At 45.5% G+C, this 20,835-nt stretch overlaps 2 protein-coding genes across 4 annotated transcripts; one reads left to right on the plus strand and one right to left on the minus strand.

Annotated features, from left to right (window-relative positions):
- The first annotated feature begins 69 nt into the window (after positions 1-69).
- On the plus strand, positions 70-8,428 carry erp44 (endoplasmic reticulum protein 44). Its single transcript, XM_010884712.4, has 11 exons — positions 70-200; positions 2,371-2,443; positions 2,679-2,718; positions 2,985-3,100; positions 3,604-3,788; positions 3,977-4,092; positions 4,182-4,356; positions 4,698-4,809; positions 5,003-5,144; positions 6,549-6,651; positions 6,732-8,428. Exons 1-11 carry the CDS (start codon positions 144-146, stop codon positions 6,834-6,836), a joined length of 1,224 nt encoding a protein of 407 aa, XP_010883014.1. The 5' UTR covers positions 70-143; the 3' UTR covers positions 6,837-8,428.
- Positions 8,429-9,511: 1,083 nt separating this feature from the next.
- Positions 9,512-19,356, minus strand: stx17 (syntaxin 17). 3 transcript variants are annotated; one of them, XM_010884711.5, is made up of 8 exons: positions 19,198-19,356; positions 18,384-18,603; positions 18,234-18,299; positions 16,537-16,720; positions 16,275-16,393; positions 16,142-16,192; positions 14,520-14,606; positions 9,512-11,056 (listed from the first exon to the last, which is right to left on the minus strand). In XM_010884711.5, exons 2-8 carry the CDS (start codon positions 18,504-18,506, stop codon positions 10,808-10,810), a joined length of 879 nt encoding a protein of 292 aa, XP_010883013.2. In that variant the 5' UTR covers positions 18,507-18,603; positions 19,198-19,356; the 3' UTR covers positions 9,512-10,807. The 3 variants fall into 3 exon arrangements, with proteins under 3 accessions (XP_010883013.2, XP_010883012.2, XP_010883011.2); XM_010884710.4 differs by having other exon boundaries at positions 16,537-16,723; positions 19,214-19,354; XM_010884709.4 differs by having other exon boundaries at positions 16,537-16,723; positions 19,198-19,354.
- Positions 19,357-20,835: the final 1,479 nt, after the last annotated feature.

Here is a 20,835-nt window from a genome sequence, read left to right on the forward strand (position 1 = left end):
CTCCGCGTTAAACCCGGAAATGTGTTACCGTGGTCACCACGGGTCAGTAGTGCTTCTGTGCACCCGTCCGTTTCCTGTCGCAGCAGTAGAGTGGTGTCTTGAGATAGGGAAGACCGAACAACCTCAACAAACTCCACTATACAATGAAACTGCCACAAATATTACCCTCTCTCGAGGGCAGCCTTTTCACGATACTGCTGGTAAGGAGCTTAATTTGGACTTCGGCTGATGCACTTTCTCTTAATATTTGAAGTGCGGTGTCTGGCTCCACACGTTAGCTAGCGAACGGTGGTTAGCTAGATAGCAAGTCTTTCGGCTTGTTTGCGAACCTGATCAGCATTATTTTCAGTGTGTGTCAATTACTACATAAATATGAATTTATCATGAATATATTATTTATATTGAATAGTCAGCTAGCTAAAATGTCCAGTCTGCGAATTGGGTTAATAATTCTAAATCAGCTAGCTATTCACAGCCTGTTTGGTATGAGTATTTAGCTAGCTGGCTAACTAACTGTTAGCAAACATTGCAGATAGGACTTCTCTGTGATCGCTCGTCATATAGATTAATAAGCTAGCTAACGAGTTTGCAAGTTCACACAGTATCATATTCAAGCCAGATCACTGATTGATTGTGCGAGCTAACGCATAGCTAGTGTATGGTATACTAGGCTATATTGGCTAGCTGGTATGCTTCCCTAACCTGGCAAACTAGCCATCAACACAGTAAACCAGCTACTTTGATAATGGTAATTGGCATGCTTTCTAATATAGATCGTTTGCCAAGTCGTTGGACAGTCGCGGTAAGTTAGTGAATTTGGCCGTCATGTTGCGGAATGAGTGAGCCGGTTGGCGAATTCCTCTGTTGTGGCTCATTCCTATTGGTTGAGAACCCGGAACTGATCACAGCTCTCTTCAGCTACTCGGAATATAGGCGTAGTGGTGTAAACTTTCTTTACAGTAAGCCACGAATCTTAAAAATGTCATAGACTTGTTTATCACCATGGTTCATGGTTTTTATAGGGTCTTCTTATTATAGAAATGTTTTTTTTTTTTCACCAATATGTTTTTTTGATCCTATAAGCCTGTTTCACCAGTTAGTTAAGCCAGAGACAATTTATTTTATTACTTGGTGGTGTTAAACTGAAGCCGTTTTAGACCTACAGGTACGTGTTCCTGCCAGGCTGGAGTGAGGTGACCATACCATACATAGTCTGACTAGTCCTGTAATAGCAGACCCCAGTTAAAGTGTGCATACATTTTGCACATGGAATCACATCTGCGATCGGTCAACCTCATCTTCAGAGTGCTACAGTACATATTACAAACCACAGAAGATCCTGCTTTTCCTGTTAACCCCGACTGTCAGTCTAACCCAACATGCACTCAAACACACACCCACACTCCTACAAACTATAATACATCCCTGTCTGCTTGTCCGTCTCATTCTAAAAAAAAAAAACAAGAACTCTGCTCTCAGTGTCTTCATTTACTGATGCTACTGAGAGATTTATGGTCTGTTGTTCCATTAGGTTGAAGACATGAGGATGTCCGTGCTTCATTCTGTGTTAGCTCAAGACCTTTTTTCTTAGCCCTAGGTTCCGCTGTTATTATGTGACCTGTTACTGTGTTCAGTTACTGTCATGGTGATAGTAGACAGTTTGAGTGTGCTGTCTTCTGACTCTGAGCTGTTGGCTGAGATGGAGAGAAATAATGTTGATATGGCTGGGAATAACAGACAAGCATTTCCAGTAATACAATCCTCCATATACAAGAGTCCACTCTTACAAATTAACTTTGGAGTAAATGTCCATCAGATATCTAGAGCATAATATGACTCAGAAGGAATAATACATTTAAAAAAAAAAGTTTTCTTCGGTTTCAAACTTGTTTGCCTTGGAATTCATGTGAACAGTAGGATTTTAGGGTCTTCTAAATGACGCAGCAGTAAAGTCACTAACTCAGTTAAGTAGACGGAAACACTAACTCGCAGGAAAGGAACATACTCCGGCCTTATCTCGATGGAGTCACTGTCACCTGTAAAGTGCGCTAGAACCGCCAAACACCACCTGGTTGGGTGGTTTCCAGTTAAATATTCTTGCCTTGCAGCCACAAGGAACCGGTAGTGTGATGAGGCAACGCCTGTGAACTCCATCGAGATAAAGCCAGAGAGTGTTCCTTCTGACGAAGTATTCCTGCCTACACTTCTGGGTTGAGCAATGCTTTGGAAGATCATATATTGACATTGACTGTCCTTGGTTCGCTGGTAGTTGCTGTGAGGAAGTAGGGCCTTAATCGGAAACCGGATGTGGTTGTTTTTGAAAAGGGCTAATTACATGTATTTGAGGGGTGCTTCTGTTTATTTCACTAGGTGACGGGTCTCTCCACTCCTGGCCAGGCTGAGATTACCAGTCTAGACACAGGAAACATTGAAGACATCCTCAGTAAGACATCTGTTTGTCATGCTCACCTGTCTGTCCTCTCCGTCCATTCTGCCTTCGTCTGCGTCTGGTTGTCATCCACACCTTGTGGTGGTGGCTATTTAACTCTCTGAATGACACCAGAGTGGCAGGGGATTTTAAGTAATGTTGTTCTGCGGCGCCTATCCGTGTAGATTGACTTGGACTAGTTCATGTCTGCTTGGTGTTGTTAAACAGCGGGTGTTTGTTTTTCTCACAGACAATGCCGGGGTGGCACTGGTCAATTTCTACGCAGACTGGTAAGCATGTTATTTCTTTCCGTGGATGTCTGTCATCTTTTTCAACATTAACTCGAATTAAGAACATCGTTATCATTGTGTCCACATCAGCTGTTTGCCTTGAGTGTGTTTAACTCACGTACCAGGTGGGATGGTGTTTGTGTGGCTAAAACACGGTCCGTTATTGGCGTTAGGGTTGGAGGGTAATGCAATGTGGCCAAACTAATTAAACTACAACAGTTCCTCCACATGTGGATAAACCAATCACACCCCCCCACCCATTCCAGGTGTCGGTTTAGTCAGATGCTTCATCCAATCTTTGAGGAGGCGTCAAATATCGTGAGGGAGGAGTTTCCTGATGTCACTCAGGTGGTGTTTGCGCGCGTTGACTGCGACCAGCACTGTGAGTGACACACATGCGTGTATGCACATGCACACACACACACACACACACACACACACACACACACACAGGGTTTTGCCAGGCACAGCCTTTGAGATAAAACAAATTAAAGGGAATTATTGATGACCTGCAAACTGTTTGAAGACTAATGACAAAACTGCTGCTGCCTGTGAAGACTGGAGCTTAGAGACACCCTGCAGAGAGAGTGACACCTGCCACACACACACACACACACACACACAGAGAGAGAGCTGAATATTTACTCTCAGTGGGGGGTTTCTTTCATCGGAAGGATCAGGGGCTGAGTGATGGCTGTGTTTTTGGAAACATTCTGTCTTTTACCCTCCTTCAGCCAATTTATCCATCCTCCTCTGTCTGTCCTCTGATTCTCTGCACATGTCTCTCTTCCTCCATCCCCATTTCCTTCATCACCCCCCCCTCCCCCCCACACACCTTCCCTCGTTCTATGATTCTGTGTGACTGTGTCTTCCCTGTCTCTGTAGCTGACATAGCCCAGCGATACAGGATCAGTAAGTACCCTACACTGAAGTTGTTCCGGAACGGGATGATGATGAAGAGGGAGTACAGGGGTCAGAGGTCAGTGACAGCCATCGCTGACTTCATCCGACAGCAGAAGATTGATCCCATTAAAGAGATACTCAGTCTAGAGGAGCTGAACACGGTGGATGTGAGTATGGGCTACGTTCAGGTCATCGTGTTGTTGCACCATCACCTGCCGTTTAGAAGGTGTCCTCTGTATCACACTGTCCTCTAAACCTCATTTATATGTTGGATATATTGGGTCAAAATTGATGGTTTTGACGCCTTCATGCAATGTGTTACGATAAAACGATCTCTCTCCCTCACTCTACGCAGAGGAGCAAGCGTAATGTCATCGGTTACTTTGAACAGAAGGATTCTGACAACTACCACACGTTTGAGAAGGTGGCCAACATCCTCAGAGACGACTGTGTGTTTCTGGCGGCCTTCGGGTGAGTCGCATCAGTTCCCCTCAGACCGTGGCTCCCCGGCTCGGTGAAAACCTTTGTTCTCATATTACCGTTGTCCCTCTCCCGTGCAGCGACGTGTCCCAGACGGAGAGGTTCAGCGGCGATAATGTAATCTATAAGCCAGTAGGGGATACCGTACCTGACATGGTGTATTTGGGATCGCTAACCAACTTTGACCTCACGTACGCTTGGGCGCAGGACAAGTGTGTCCCTCTGGTCCGTGAGATCACCTTTGAAAACGGAGAGGTACGTTCTACCTCTTGTACTCTCTATTTCATTTAGCCTTTTGGGAAAAGCCTTGTGGGCTATTGTAAGCCTGGCGTCCACTGGCTTACAATAGCCCACCCCGTTCGACACCCCCATTACCATATAAAGTGGGTGTGGTGTTCTTCCAATGTTGCCCTGGGGTGACACCCACTGGGTTCATCAGACACCAGGCCAAGATACACACACATCCTGGATGCCCCTGGCTCTCCTCCTTCCTGACCTGGCTCTCCTCCTTCCTGACCTGGCTCTCCTCCATCCTGACCTGGCTCTCCTCCATCCTGACCTGGCTCTCCTCCTTCCTGTTTGTGTGTTGGTTTCAGGAGCTGACTGAAGAGGGAATCCCGTTCCTCATCTTGTTCCACGTGCAGGAGGACACGGAGAGCCTGGAGAAGTTCCAGCACGAGGTGGCACGTCAGCTTATCAGTGAGAAAGGTAGCGTTGGCCGTTGTTCACCACCGGGGAGGTTCAGGCTATTCTCCCTCGTCCGTAACGTCTTCCCTTCGAATCGTTGTGGTTGTGTTTTGTCTTCTGAGCCAGGGAAGATGAATTTTCCTTTATTTTTTATTAAGTTTCTGTTAAACCGTTCTCATCAGTGATGTTCTGATCAACTGTGTCCACTTGCCAGGTTCTATAAACTTCCTCCATGCGGACTGCGATAAGTTCCGTCACCCACTGTTGCACATCCAGAAGACTCCAGCAGACTGTCCTGTCATTGCTATAGACTCCTTCAGACACATGTATGTCTTCCCCGAGTTCAGAGACATAGAGTAAGTATCACGTCTTTACTTTCTGTCACTGCTCAGGTTTAAACCCCTTAACTAGACGTAGTCTAGTGTGGTCCTGTAGTCTAGCGTGGTCCTGTAGTCTAGCGTGGTCCTGTAGTCTAGCGTGGTCCTGTAGTCTAGCGTGGTCCTGTAGTCTAGCGTGGTCCTGTAGTCTAGCGTGGTCCTGTAGTCTAGCGTGGTCCTGTAGTGGAGCGTGGTCCTGTAGTGGAGCGTGGTCCTGTAGTGGAGCGTGGTCCTGTAGTGGAGCGTGGTCCTGTAGTGGAGCGTGGTCCGGTAGTGGAGCGTGGTCCGGTAGTGGAGCGTGGTCCGGTATTGGAGCGTGGTCCGGTATTGGAGCGTGGTCCGGTATTGGAGCGTGGTCCGGTATTGGAGCGTGGTCCGGTAGTGGAGCGTGGTCCGGTAGTGGAGCGTGGTCCGGTAGTGGAGCGTGGTCCGGTAGTGGAGCGTGGTCCGGTAGTCTAGCGTGGTCCTGTAGTCTAGCGTGGTCCTGTAGTCTAGCGTGGTCCTGTAGTGTAGGCCACTTTCATCCAGTGCACATGCTTCTGCAGCATAGGTTCAAATCCAACCCAATTCTCTTTAAAACGTGTGTGTGTGTGTGTGTGTGTATGGAGCATAGATATATAACTCTACACTCTGTAAAATCTCAAAAAGCATAACTTGAATCGTATGTTAAAATAAAAGATAAACATTAAGCAATCTCATGATCTGACATTGACAATTTTGTTACAGACCACTGCGTTGCCAGTTTTAACATTTTCTCAACACTGCCTGTGTGTTATTTGTGTGTGACTTAAGTGACAGTATTTGAGATTCATTATGGTTGTCATAAGATTATTTACATATGGATGTTTAAAGTCTGCAATTGTCAAATCTAATAAATTCCAAGGTACACACACAGTCCAGGGATTACAATAGAAATGTCACACCTTTGAGATCATTCCTCTATTAATGGCCCGCAACATCTGAGCTAATGTGATATGATTTGGCACGTGCAATTAGTGTTAACTAATCTAATTTAATTTAATATAATCTATTCTCCCCCCATCCTGGAACCTCGGCCCCACCACTCACCCCCCCCCCCCCCCCCCCCCATGCTGTGATCAGACAGGGCCCTGAGGTCCCACACCCGGTTCAGCTGATTACATCACATCCTCCGGTCTCCTCTAGTTGTGTGTGTGTGTGTGTGTGTGTGTGTGTTTGCATTCTCTCTCCATGTCACAGAGATCTAATTATTTCATTAGTGTGAGCGCTGGTGTCAGCCGTCGCCTCTAATCTGCAGAGACCGCTTTGAAAGGGGACCAGCTCTGATGTGATATCAGTTTATGACCCTTTGTTATTAACCACACTTCAATAATGGAATTGGTCGTGTGTGTGTGTGTTGTGTAGAGTCCCTGGGAAGCTGAGGCAGTTTGTTCTGGACCTCCACTCTGGGAAGTTACACAGAGAGTTCCACCATGGTCCTGACCCTACAGACAGCACACCTGGACAGGTGGGAAAACCCCCACTAGCATACTGGTCCGCCCTCCTTGTGTTGTATGATGTCATTTCAATGTCTGTTATCTTCACCAGGAGGATGTAGCTGAGATGGCCAGCAACCCTCCGGAGAGTTCTTTCCAGAAGTTGGCCCCCAGCGAGACTCGCTACACACTCCTCAGAGACCGCGACGAACTGTGACGATGTTGACACCTCGACACGACCTGTGACCCAGACCTTTGACTCAAGACTCCCTTGTCACACCCTGGAGTCAGTGATCGGGGTCTGGACAGGCCAGCGGGACAAGACAGCAACACCCTGGGAGTATCTCAAGTGCATTCTCTTGTTTCCCCGCGCCTTCCCTCAAATCCATTGGGTGAGAAGGCCAGAGGGCAGGGTCTCATCCAGTGGGAATTTAGAAGGAAGCAAGCAGAGGAGACGTGAGGAGTCAAGGTAATGCAATTGAGATCCACCCCCCAACTCACCCCCCCCAACACCCCCACTAGAAAGAGAGGAGGACAAGAGATGAAGAGTTCAGTCCACGACAGTCGTGTTGGAATAACCTATATTTTCATAACTCTTACGTGTACAATTTTTTATTTTGGATAAAAATGAGGAGAGAAGAACATTGTGTGTGGGAGGGCGTGGGTGTTGGGGGTCTGTAGGTTGTATTAGGACAAATAAGCGTTTTTACTTTTATTTTTGAAGCTTGTAAATATGTTTTTGCTGAGTGGGCATCGGTCTATATGATTCTGGTCTAAATTAAATACACAAGTTACAGTAGATTTTTTTTTTTTATCACCCTGTTTTTGTATCAAAACAGACGAGTGTGATCCCTTGCTCCAGTCGTTCAGTCTCATCTTGGTTCTCATCTGTGGGTTGTCCTGTTCAGTCCGGTTCAGTCCTGTTCAGTCCGGTTTGGGTGGAAGACGGTTCCAGTCCTGGAGGACAGTGTCTTGTCTGCATTTCAATACTTTGACCCCTTTCATCTAAACTGATAGGAAAGCATATTCCTGGCAGGTATCCACCATGCTGCTTCCACCAGTTACCATTTTAAATTAGTATAAAAAGACAAGGCGATGAGATGGACACATTGTAGAGTGTTGAGATGCGTACTTCTCCCTGGTACTAAGCTAATAAAGTGGGAATCTTGTGACTGACTGCCCAGGGAGCCTACTCCCCTTTGAGTCACCTTCAAGAGGCACAAAGCAGGAGAAAATGTTGAGGGAGGTACTACTTTAACCTGTCTAATATTTAAACGTTTGTCTTCATTGTGTGTTAGAAAGCATTGTCTCCGGTTTGTACTTGAACGTGCCCTGGGTCTGCAATACTGACTGATAAAGGCTGAGTGGTGTCAGTTAGTCACTGCTGCTCTGGAGGACAGGAGGGGAACAGTCCACTGAAAGAGACAGTCACTCTGAGCTGCTGTGGCTTCCTGTCCTTCCCAACCTGTCTGGAGGCAGAAGAAACAGGCCCACCCAGGTGCAAAGCAATATGGCAGACAATGACCAGATTATCCTACTTTCCCATGTCAGTCTGTTCAAGTGAAACATTGAAAGGAGATGTGGCGAGGAAGACCTAGGCTATTGAAATGCAGGCTGTTTCTTCATGGTATCGTGTGTACAGCCCAGTCACAGAGGGAGAGATCTTTTAACAAGACAGGGTTTGTTTTTTTATGTGTTGTTCCACGTAGGCGCTAGGGAGAGGGCAGTAGGGATGTCATTTTTACATCATTCATCTCAGAGGGAGAAAAGCAAAAAAATGAAAAGGGTAAATTAAACCATTTTACAGGATCTGGCGTGTTGCGTCGATTTCTTTCAGTGCAATTCTACATATATAAAAAAAAAAAATAATAATCACTTGACACGCGTCGTTCTTTCATCAGAGTCAGGTTTTATTGGTTTTCTTTGGCAACGCAAAACAGCAGAAAAGCAGCACAGAGAAAAGAGCATCCTCACGGAGTATGTTCTGATCCGAGTTCATAGGTCAAGGGTTCACTGTTTCATAGAGGACATGTCTCCCAGGTAACCCTTTAAGGCCTCGGGCCTCTCCCACCCACCCACCCACACACCACTATAACAAGCTGAGCGATCGTCACGTTCTGAACGTCACGTTAATAGGCACACTGACCCGGGGAGGTCTGTCCCCCTGACCTCTCCCTGCCACCCAATCTGTCAAATTCTCACACACACACACACACACACACACACACTTCTGTCGGAGAAGAGAGAGCAGGCCTCTCCAGCAAGGTTCAGGCAGGGACACAGGCTTGACATTTACTGGTGTTTATACCTCCTCTTCTCTCCGGGTAATGAGCTGTGTACTCTGAGCGGAGCAGTAGACATATCGGCAGGCTCACATGAACGCAAACATCAATGAGAGTTCATGGACTGGAGCGGAAGACTGAGAGGGCGACTGCTAAAGTCAGGCTGTCCAGCTTTGGGGTGGGTGTGTGTGTGTGTGTGTGTGTGCAGTGTTGGTGGGTAATGGATTGCAAAAAGCAAACAAATTAAATTACCCTCAGAAATACTGTAATAAGATTACAGATACTTTAGACATTCTAGTTGATCACCTTAAAATACAGAAAGGATATTTACAGGATAATGAAATGAACAAAAATCTAAACACAACATTTAATGTTGGCCATGTGTGTCATGAGCTGACATAAGATCCCGAGAATATCCAATTGCATAAAAAAGCTTATTTCTCTATATATTTTCAGTGAAAGTGTTTACATCACTGAGCATTTCTCCTTTGCCAAAATAATCTGCCTATCAGACAGATAACAAGAAACTGAACAAACCCCATGATGATCGCAGTGCCACTTGTTCTGGGGACAATAAAAGGCTCAAATTGTTTTTTTTGTGACAACACAATGGCACAGACGTGGCAGCTCTTGAGGGAGTGTGGAATTGGCATGCTGACTAAACGTCCACCAGGAAATTGAATGTTCATTTCTCTACCATAAGTTGCTGCAAAGGCAGCACGTCCAACTAGCCTCACAACCACAGACCATGTGTTACCAGGCCAGCCCAAGACCTCCACATTCAGCTTCAACTGCAGCGTCATCTGGGACCAGCCAGCCTGACAACTCATTATAATGTGTCTCTGCACAAACTGTCAGAAGCCTCAGCTCTGCATCTGCATGACTGATGTCCTCACCAGGGTCTTGACCTGACGGCAGTTTGGTGTCATTACTGATTTCAGTGGGCAAATGCTCATGTGAAATCCATAGATTGGGGCCAGACTGAAATGGATTTTAATTTCCTGGTTCCTTATTTGAACTGTATCTCACCAAAAACATTCAAATTGTTCCATGTTGCATTTACATTTTTGTTCAGTGTACACTGGACACTTGTTTTCTCAATTACATTAATCTCACCATTGACAAAAGATGTGTGAGTCAGATCAAATGTGTCTGATGGATCATTTTAATCTTTTTCTAATGCCTAATCAAAAAGTATTTAAATGTTACCAAGTTTGGGTCATTATAAATAAAATGTTCTACAGGTAAATACTAATTGTAATGGATTCCATTTAGATAGTAAGAGACAGTCATGACCATCTTTCCTCCTGTAAGATAAAGGCACCCAAAAGCAAGGCTTGTGTTACCCAGTCAGGCAGGGTTTGTAGTGTTTGCTACCAATAATGCACCAAATAATTTAGTGAATACATATTCATAGACCTAGGACCAGTTTTGTGAACAAAGATTACACCTAGTCTTGAACTAAGGTAGATAGGTGTCCGTTAATCTGTGTCCACGACACCAGTCCTTAAAGTATTCAACACAAAGCCAAACAAAAGACACTGCGTACACACATCTCACTCAACTAGCATTCATACCAATGTTCAACACTCACGTCCTCAACAAGACCTTCCGGATTTTAAGTCCCACCTTTGGGTAGTGTCCGATCCTAGTGGCCGGCGTCTTGTCGCAGTCTCTTGGCAGATCTCCCGTCTTCTGGCAGTGAGCAGGTGTTCCTCTGACCACAGTGACGAGAGCCAATTACACTGGTCAAACAAGCAGACAGTCCTGGGTGGTCAGCTAGTTTGGAGGAAGGTGTCTGTGTGCAGGCCTTGCCTCAACCACTGGTTGGGTTCCGTGGTGTCAGACTGATGCACAATGTGGACCAGTAGAGGCTCCTGAAGGTCAGGGGTCAGGAGGTGACCAATCACTTGTCCTTGTCCAGCCGGGGTTCAGGTTCTGGCACAGGGGCGGTCAGTTGTTTCATCTGTAACTCCACTCGGGCTTTGCGTTTCTTCTGGACCAGGTTCCCCCCAGCGAAGCCCAGAGCCCCACCTCCTAGCGCTGCTGCCACCCCGACTGCCTTGAATCCAGCCAGTAGACCCAGTGGACCCCCCAACACCCCTCCTAACACAGCCCCCGCCACCGGTAACAGAGCCAGCTTGTAGCCCGCTGCCTGTGAAGGAGGACAGGGAGGTCAACACACAACCTGGCGAAACAACATCCCAATTCAATGTGCCTGTTAATGCTTGATCACACTAAATCCAGGCCTATTTCTCTTAGATTATCCAGGCCAGTTAAGATTTGGAAATTCAACTGAAAAGAGGAGGAAAGTAGTAGTAACTTCAGTAGGGATGAATCAACTCACATACAACACACACAGAAACAGTCAATAACAAATACACCAACGTACCAACTTGGGGGAGGGGGGCGGTTATTTGATGTTCTAAGACACACAGTCTGTCAGATAAGTCGTCAGATCTGCCTGGCCTTTCATGATCACACACACACACACACACACATACACAGAGAATTGTACACACGTACACACATGCTTGCAAACACACACAAACACACCATCAAAGCTGTACATTTTAATTATCCACATTTATAAAAAAAAAAAAATTAAACTGAAATGAGTTGTGTCTGCGTGTATTATAGCTGTTATCTTCAGAGAGGAAGATGCTTCTCTAGGCTGATGGCCGTAAATGAGGGACTCGTCTGAACATTCCAGCACGCAGACACACGACCCCCTCCCACGCTTTATTAAGAGTTAACTATTGAACCAGGTTGAAACTGCCTCCTACCCCCTCCTCTGAAGGTAGCAAAGGTCATTTCAATTCAACAGGTCAGTTGAAAGCGCGGAGCACAGGGTGTTTATAAAGCAGAGAGGCTTCTGTGTATGTCTGTCTGTGTGACTGTACATGTGTGTGTGTGTGTGTGTGTGTGTGTGTGTGTGTGTGTGTGTGTGTGTGTGTGTGTGTGTGTGTGTGTGTGTGAATAATGGCACAAGGATTGATGGCCGATAACACATTTTATAAAAAACAATGCTGCTCCATCTACACAACTCACAGAACATATAAACACGTGCTCACATCACACACACACACTCACATCACACACACACACACACACACACACACACACACACAATTAGCCCAAAGCAACAGCCTGAAGGACTCAATAGTTTAATGTGATGAGACCCAGCAGAAGGCCCAGAAAACACATGGATATCAGGCTGGCTTGGGGTGAACTAAATGGCTAGACTAATATGTCATCTAGCAGCTTGGAGTGTCAACAAATAGTATCTGATCCTACTTGAACTGTCTAGGAATAGGGGAATTGCATGCATATTCTCAATTTTGTTGAAGCCCCAAGCACAGAGGAGATCGGAATCATGTGCACCCTTAAAATTGTTTTAATTCTGCACCAACATAATAGGATTTTAGTGGTTGCACACCGTTTGACATTAAAAATGATCCTCTGTCACGACAAACAATAGAGATGTTATATCATGTGGGAGATATGATTATCTTTCTGCTGATGGAGGGTCCTCTACTCTGTACTCTGTATTACTGTAATATATCATGACACATGGGGGAAAATTATGTTATTTAGTAATATTAACAAATTGCATTTCATTTTGGTTGAACCACATGATGTCGCCAGGCCATTTCCAGGGCCACTGTTCCAGGGCCACTGTTCAGATTCTTATGTACTGGACTGGAAAGAATATGGGCCCCGTCTGAAAATACTACAACAAATTTTCCAAAAAAGTTGGAAAATGTAAAAAGTTGGAAAACGCTGTGTAAAATGAAAAGAAAAACAGAATGCAATGATGTGCAAACCATTTAAACCCCATATTATTGTTTATTGAAAAATATATGGCCACTTTGACACATTTAAAAAAGAGCTGGGACAGGGGCAACAAAAGACGGAAAAAGTTGTGTAATGCAAAAAAATAAAATAAAAAATAAACTGGTGGAACATCTCACTAATAATCAGGTCAATTGGCAACAGGTCGGTAAAGTGACTGGGTATTAAAAGATCATTCCAGAGAGGATGGGTCTTTCAGAAGTGAAGATGAGGAGGGGTTCAACACTCTGTGAAAGACTGCGAAGTCAAATAGTGCAACAATTTATGAAGAACGTTTCTCAGAGTAAAAATATTTTGGGGTTCTCATCATCTATGGTACATTATATCAATAAAAGATTCAGAGAATCTGGAGAAACCTCTGTACACAAGGGACAAGGCCAAAAACCAATATTAGATGGTTTTGATCTTCGGGCCCTCAGACGGCACTACATTAAAAACAGATACGATTCTGTAGTAGACATTACTGCATGGGCTCAGGAACACTTCCGAAAACCATTGTCTGTGAATACAGTACATCGCTGCATCCACAAATGCAAGTTAAAACTACCATGCAAAGAAGAAATCAGATATAAACAAGATCCAGAAACACTGCTGCCTTCTCTGGGCCTGAGCTAATTTAAGATGGACTGAGGCAAAGTGGATAACTGTCCTGTGGTCTGACAATTCCCCAAAAAATTGGGTCATAATGGACGCCACGTCCTCCAGACTAAGGAGGAGAAGGACCATTTGGCTTGTTATCAGCACACAGTTCAAAAGCCAGCATCCTTACGGGGATGCATTAGTGCACATGGCATGGGTGACTTGCATCTGTCAAGGCACCATTTATGCTGAAAAATACAGGTTTTGGCGCAACATATGCTGCCATCCAGACAAAGTCTTGTACAGGGATGGCCTTGCTTATTTCAGCAAGACAATGCCAAACCACATTGGTTTCGGAGTAAAAGAGTCCAGGTGCTAAACTTGCCTGCCTGCAGTCCAGATCCGCCACACATTGAAAACATTGGGCGCATTATGAAACGAATACTAAGACAAAGGAGACCCCAAACTGTTGAGCAGCTAAAATCCTACATCAAGCAAGAATAGGAAAACATTTCACTTTCAAAACTACAGCAATTGGGTCTCCTCAGTTCCCAAACGCTTAAAACATTGCCCCCTGTCCCAACTTGTTTTTAAATGTGTTGTTGGCATCAAATTCCAAATGGGCAAGTATTTTTCCAAAAACAATACAATTTCTCAGGTTCAGCATTTGTTTATTGTCTTTGAACTATTTTCAATTAAATACGGGGATTAATGATTTGCACATCATTGCACTCTGTTTTTATTTGCATTTTACATCCCACATTTTTTAGAAACGGGGTTGTAAAATAAAAAGACAACAACTTATACATTTAAATAACAAACACTAAAAGACACATGCATGTGAACCCACGCCTGGTGTGTGTGTCAACCAGCAGCCCAAACAGTATTAAACAGCCATTCCTCTCTTTCCTCAAAGCCTGCACCCACACACTGCCTCACACACACTTCAGCCTCCACCCGACTCCACCCGACTCCACCCCCCTCTAACCTCCATCACTCTACCTCTTAACCCCCCCCCCCCCTTTCAATCGCTCTCTTTATTTCCTTAATTGCAGCTTTCCTCCGTATTCTGCTGGATCAATAGGGACAAACGCTGTAGAATGGCTGAGAGGCAAAGTGCCATCGATCCCCAAACACCACACACAAGTGCGCGCACACACACACACACACACACACACAGGCACCTTTCCGAGGCTCCTGGTTCCCTCCTCCACGTTAGCTGCTGCTGTGTTGACGTTCTCCTCGATGCTGTCAATCTTCTCCTGCTGAGACTGACACACACACACACACACACAATTTATACATTGGAGACACTCTAGCTTGGTCCCTCTACACACAGCACCACAGATTTGGGGAAGTCAGGGTGTGTGTCTGTGTGTGGGGGAGGGGAGGGTCAGGGCAGGGGAGATTATATTGGGGTGGGGAAGCAGGGGGGTGTATTGTGAGGAACTCATGAAATATTCAGAGTGGCAGCTGTCCCTGTCTCTCTGTGTGTGCTGGACACCATCCATCCCTCTCGCCCTTCTTTCTCACTGGCCACTCAGTCCATCATTCTCCCTCACGTTTCCACGTCTTCACCATCCCTCCCTCTATTGACCTCCCGGATGGATGTCTGGTGGAGAACCTGCTAGGCTCTAGAAAGCCTGTGTGTGTGTGTGTGTGTGTGAGAGAGTCCTAGGGAGAAGAGCGATTCAGCCAGACACTGGCAGGCTGCTGCTAAACACTGTGACTGTTTTTGCCCTACTCTGGCTCTCAAAACTCTCTCCAATCCTCTTTGAAATCCCCAGGTACACACTCACACACACACACAAGTGTTTACCGTGAGCTGAGAGGTTGAGTACTGGTCCCTGAATGAAACCAGTCACCCAAGAGAGACAACAGACTAATAACATCTCTATGCTCTCTCCTCTGACACACACACACACACACACACAACCCCCAACCCACCCCCCGGGATTCTGTGATTGCAGAATTCTTAGCAAAAATCAACAATTCCCCACATAATAAGCAAGGGCTTGTATATCCAACGAATCACTCGCTATTTCTGCATAAAACAGCCAAATCATCCCATTACCGCTGCACACAAGTGACCCATCACTGCAGTGCATTTAGGAGGGCTCGCAATTTCAACCAATCATAGCACATTTACCCCATAATATGGTTCAATCAAGTCACACGCCAACAAACCTTTCCCCTCTTCAGAGGATTTTTTAAGAACTAAATCCTTATATATTGCCATGCCAAAACTCCTAATTGTAGCAGTCAAACACTTTAGCCTGCAGATATCACTAAAAACCTCCCTGAACCCTTGAGGGATTAGGAAACCAGTCTCTATCCCTCCTCTCTGAAGCCCCCCGCCCCTTCACAGTTTTAAACCCTCCCTCCACAAGAGGATAAGAGTGATATTCAGAGTCATCTGTTCTCCTTCTGGTCCACCATACGCCCAGGTGCCCCGGTTCTCCCCCATGACACCATCACCACTCTCTTCCCCATGGATACACCGCCCCTCTCCCCCCTCCTCTCCCGGGGGCCCATTTTCCAGCACCCTCCCCCAGCCGTACACCTGCCTGCAGCCCCGCAGTTAACCTGTGACCATCTCTCTAAGGAGCCAAGCACAGGAAAACAAGCACAGACGCTAGGCTAGGCTAGGCTAGGCTAGCTCTCTCGCTACAGTCTCTGTCAATGGCCGGCTAACGACACGGTTACTGTAGCCACTTTAGGCTTACTGTGTTATGTTGCCCTGTTCCTGTCATCCACCCTGTCTCAATACCCACCAAGCAGACACAAAGACCGGGGATGTACTCACATGGACCAGCATGGAGAACTCTGTCACCAAACCATTGAGCTCCTTCAGGTCCTGACATACACAAACACACATTAACTTAACTGTTGTACACAAGATGTCAAAGATACAGTCAAATATCTTATTATGTTCCCACCTCCTCCAGAGTGTCCCAGGATTCAGCAGCACTCTCATTGTGGGGGATGACTGGGAGGAGGAGCTGCGTTTGACTGACATGAGAAGGCTCCCCACCCAGGTCATCACCATGGGAACCACCTGACGGACAAGATAAGTGGTAACTATTACCTTTTGACATCTTACTGCCTTTGAAATTGTCCAATTCAAAACAAGCAATTTCTTATACAGGAGGCTACCAGGGCTGCCGTAGAATGGAGTGATGTTGAAGAGGGCTGGGCTACCTGAAGACTCTGGGGGGCATTGTGCATGTGGCAGAGGAACAGGGTTAGAATGCATGAGCAGGAAGTCCTGGGCGGCAGTGGACGCTCGATCCCGGATTGGCTGAACTAGCCTCTCCAGAGTGGGGCCATCTTCTGGGCGGACAAGCCCACACAGCTTCTCCATCTCTCTAACATTTGCCCTCAACTGCTACACCGAGACAGAGAGACAGAGATAGAGAGAGAGATAGATATAGATAGAGAGAGAGATAGAGAGATTCATAATGTCATACAATAGATGAAATTAAAAAGAGACACAGGAGAAAGACAGACAGGTGTAGAAACACAGGAAAGAAAGACATCTAATAAAGACAGGTGTCAGAGCCTCGGCTGAGAGGAGGGTGAGGAGGGGGTAGTGCTGTGGGGATGACAGGCAGGATTACAGCCTACCCATCAGCCCCCAGGGCAGAGCAGAATAAGGGTCATGAGGTCACAGCCAATAGATGCTCCCACTCTCACACTAATTAGATGAATAAACACACACCCTCTGCAGCACCGCGTGCGCACATGCGCACACACGCACACACACACATGCGCACACACACATGCACGCACACACACATGCGTGCACACACGAGCACACGCGAGCACACGCGAGCACACGCGAGCACACGCGAGCACACACACACACACACACACAACTGCAGACTGGATTAGCAATGATCTGCTAAGACCACGGGAAGGCACACCTGTCAGATTGCTAATAACCTGTTAGCATACACTTGACAGACTGTGCATGCATGCACGTATGCACACACAGACACACACTCAAACAAAATGTCAGCAACAAGAACAGCAACAGGTGAGTTTCCTTTATTTGATGCTGAGGAAGGCTGGTTAAACGTGTCTGATAAAATGGGCAAAAAGACATTTCTAGAAATACAGACGTATTTCTAGAAATGTGTACTGTAGTCGTGTGTGTGATATCACACTGTTTTTTCTCACTTGAGGAAGGAAATAAGGATGGGGCGGTCCCCTCATGCAGCTGTCTGTCTGTCAGTCAGTCAGTCAGTCAGGGACAGCAGAACTCCAGTTTTCCAGATAAACACCAGGGCTGAACCAAACACACATGATGCTAAAACACAAACACCGGTGAATAACATCCACAGGAAAGAGTAAGTGAGTGACGGATTAAAATAGTGGAGTGCCTGGAGAAAAATAGAAAGCAGAGAAGCCCACTTCCTGTTATTTCACTTCCTGTCTTGAGAGATGTTTCTCTCCCTCTCATCTTTTCTCTCCTTCCCTATGTCTTTTTATTTATTTTGCAGTTTTTAAATCTGCTCATTCTCTCTGTATACTGTCCCTGTGTCAGACCAGCCCTCTTCAGGTTACTTACACAGATACATGCACACACACCCAGCCCAGGGAACAGAAAACACACTCATGCCAAATAGACACAGGAAAGCACTCTGAGTCCCCTATGGGATCTGGTAGAAATTGGGTGTGTGTGGAAGTGGGGGTCAGGGTGAATCTGTCTCCTTCTGAGATATTGTGGTTTCATTGTGAAAACCCACTTTGCAGCGCTTTACACACACACACCGTATAGACTGCACACTCAATATGACATACATGCCTGTAGCTCCAGCAGGAACACAGCCACGTCTCACAACATATACATTCGGCACAAGGCCAGTGTGTTGTCTGTGTGTTTAGTTTTTTACCTGCACAGTGCGGCTTGCATTAATGTGCTCCTGATGAAGGCGATCCCATTGTTCACAACGCTGGAACTGTAACACAGTAAAACAATAATCAGCTATTTGTCTTTTGTCTGGCTTCTGTTGAATAACTTGAAGTAGACGGTTTAGTTTTACCTTCAGTATATTGTTATGGTGTCTCTGTAATCTCTCTAGGTCTGTCGGCAGGGCTACTTTAATGAACTTGTGGATTGGCCCCTCCAGGCGCCGTAGCGTCAACTTGCCCCCCTCCTCTGACATCCTTCCTGAACTTTGACCCCAGGTGGCAAATCACACAGTGTGACTGACCTCCACTCGCAACTATACACACCTGCTCTGATTACTCTCACTCAGCGGTCTGGATGAAAGTTGGAAGTATAGAAATACAATGTGGTATCATATTATTCATCACCATCACCTAACCTTGATGTCAACCTCTCTTACACCTCCCTGCAATCCAAAAACAAATACATCAGACAAAACATTGTGAGCTAGGAGGGAGCTTTACTGGATTTTTCGTGCGTATGGTCTGAATAATGTCTCTCAGTCTGTCTCGAGTTGTGTAAACTAGCTAGTTAGCTATCTAGCTGTTGACGCGTTAGGTCAGTATCTTCAACGCGACCCCACGCTGCGCATGGATCCCGGATAGCACCTACAGTTGACGTTAGTGACTGCAGCTGGAACAAATGACAACATATACCTTTGCTTGCTGTATCAAGAAGGAATGTAATAAATTACAGCACAGCGCAATTTCCACCGAGTTACATTAAAGCTTATCTACCTACCTTGGCACTACAGTATTTATGAACATACTCAACTGTCAGTGTCAAATCGGAATCCAATGACGTATGTCATGTGAGTTAACGTAACGTTATTAACTATCGCAGCTGAATAACAATTCGAAATTGTCATACATTATATTTCGCTTTCAGATCGTGAAAATATTACTTACTTAATCTAAAACCCACCAGAGTGTCAAAATTCTAGCCTATTTTGTAACCAGCTGTCGAGTTTCCAAATCCAACTTTCTCTTCTGTTTGTAAACAACTCTCTTCCTTGTGCGTAGACGAATTACTTCCGACTAAAAACCCACAGAGACAACGGTCCGCCACTGCATGACACAATTATTGATAGTGATTACTGAATGACATTTAATAGTGAATATTATACCAAGAGATTAGTATTTCTTTGTAAAACAGAGAATTAACTTATTGTATATGGATAGGGTTTAGTTTTACAAAAGCGAGAATTGAACTTCCGACAAGTTGTATCCATATTGATTGCATACACAATATTGATCATGTCAGGCAAATAAAATCGACCAATGTGTGACGCGCAAGGACAGCTGGAATTTCCACTCAGTCAATCACACGAGCGCGAGCAGGCACACAAATAAACACACACGCGCGCGCACACACACACACACACACACACACACACACACACACACACACACACAAAGATAAATACTCAAAACTATGATATGGAGCTCCTAGGAGGGTTGAGTGGTGCCAGGTGCATGATCTGCCTCAGCCAGTAGGGTAGGAGGCTGTATTATTAAGGACTTGCCATCTCCTGTGGCTCTTTATTGTTATGTATTGTGTTTGAGTGTGTGAACATGTATGTGTGTGTTTTCACATTTTACTAACCTGGTGGGGAACAAAAATTGCAGGTCTCCATTAGGAAAAATAAAATGTCCAGCTTAGGAGTTGGTTTTAGGGTAAAAGTTGCAATTAGTGTTAATTTTTTGTTGAACAATTATGGTTACAGAAAATGTGATTTTGAATGGAAGTAATGTTTTGGGTTTATACAGTACACTGTGTGCGTGTGTTTTTGTGTGGTGTGGGGCTCCTTATTTTAATATACTTGTGACTTTGGAGTTATATTTACAGTTTGGTCTGAATTAGGGTTTAGGTTAGGTTTAGGGGTTTAGCTAAAGTATTAGGATAAAAGTTGATAAAATAATGAAATTATTGAAATCATTTGTTGGGTCTCCACAATGATACTAAAATACAAAATGTGTGTGTGTGTGATGGGATGGTAGATAAAGCAGCAGTGCATTGCTCCAGGCGCCCCATAGCCTGCTGGGAGATAATCAGATCTACCCCTCTGCCCCTTTGCCATTAATAATAACTCATATACATACACAAACACACACATCCTGTTGTGGCTGGTGAGTGTGTTTGGGGAGGCCTCTATTTATGACATGGCCTCGAACACTGAGCCTGTAGGGGGCTCCCCGAGTGTGAACGTGTGTCTGTGTGTCCCAAAGGGAGAATCCCGCAGCAGAAAGGTAGAGCCACAACTGACATTGAGGGGGTGGAGCTGAGCAGACTTGGAAAGTCTGGACACCCACATCACACCACAATGATATATTGTTGTCTCGATGTCAATCTGTAATTGATGTCAGTCTGTTTTGAGAGTGTATCTGGGTGGCAGGACGCAGGTGCAGTTTGTCTGAGTGTAATCCAAGAAGAGTGTCTCAGTAGGACAGGAAGTGCTTCAGCGGGGTACCAATGGATCTCATGAATACTACATCACACCCCAAATTATACCCCTGAATTTTTACTTGTTGGGACCAAATGTAAAA

This window comes from Esox lucius, chromosome 20 (genome assembly GCF_011004845.1).
Source record: "Esox lucius isolate fEsoLuc1 chromosome 20, fEsoLuc1.pri, whole genome shotgun sequence".
In the NCBI taxonomy this organism is placed as follows: Eukaryota; Metazoa; Chordata; class Actinopteri; order Esociformes; family Esocidae; genus Esox; species Esox lucius.

What these genes read in the sequence shown, in the direction of transcription:
- stx17 (XM_010884710.4), bottom strand. Translation starts at nt 18,506, where the DNA reads ATGTCAGAGGAGGGGGGCAAGTTGACGCTACGGCGCCTGGAGGGGCCA. An exon ending in ACCATAACAATATACTGAAG is followed by an intron (nt 18,300 to 18,383) that starts GTAAAACTAAAC and finishes ACTGTGTTACAG; the next exon opens with TTCCAGCGTTGTGAACAATG. An exon ending in ATGCCCCCCAGAGTCTTCAG is followed by an intron (nt 16,394 to 16,536) that starts GTAGCCCAGCCC and finishes CTTGTCCGTCAG; the next exon opens with GTGGTTCCCATGGTGATGAC.
- erp44 (XM_010884712.4), top strand. Translation starts at nt 144, where the DNA reads ATGAAACTGCCACAAATATTACCCTCTCTCGAGGGCAGCCTTTTCACG. An exon ending in GTGTTTCTGGCGGCCTTCGG is followed by an intron (nt 4,093 to 4,181) that starts GTGAGTCGCATC and finishes TCTCCCGTGCAG; the next exon opens with CGACGTGTCCCAGACGGAGA. An exon ending in CAGACAGCACACCTGGACAG is followed by an intron (nt 6,652 to 6,731) that starts GTGGGAAAACCC and finishes TATCTTCACCAG; the next exon opens with GAGGATGTAGCTGAGATGGC.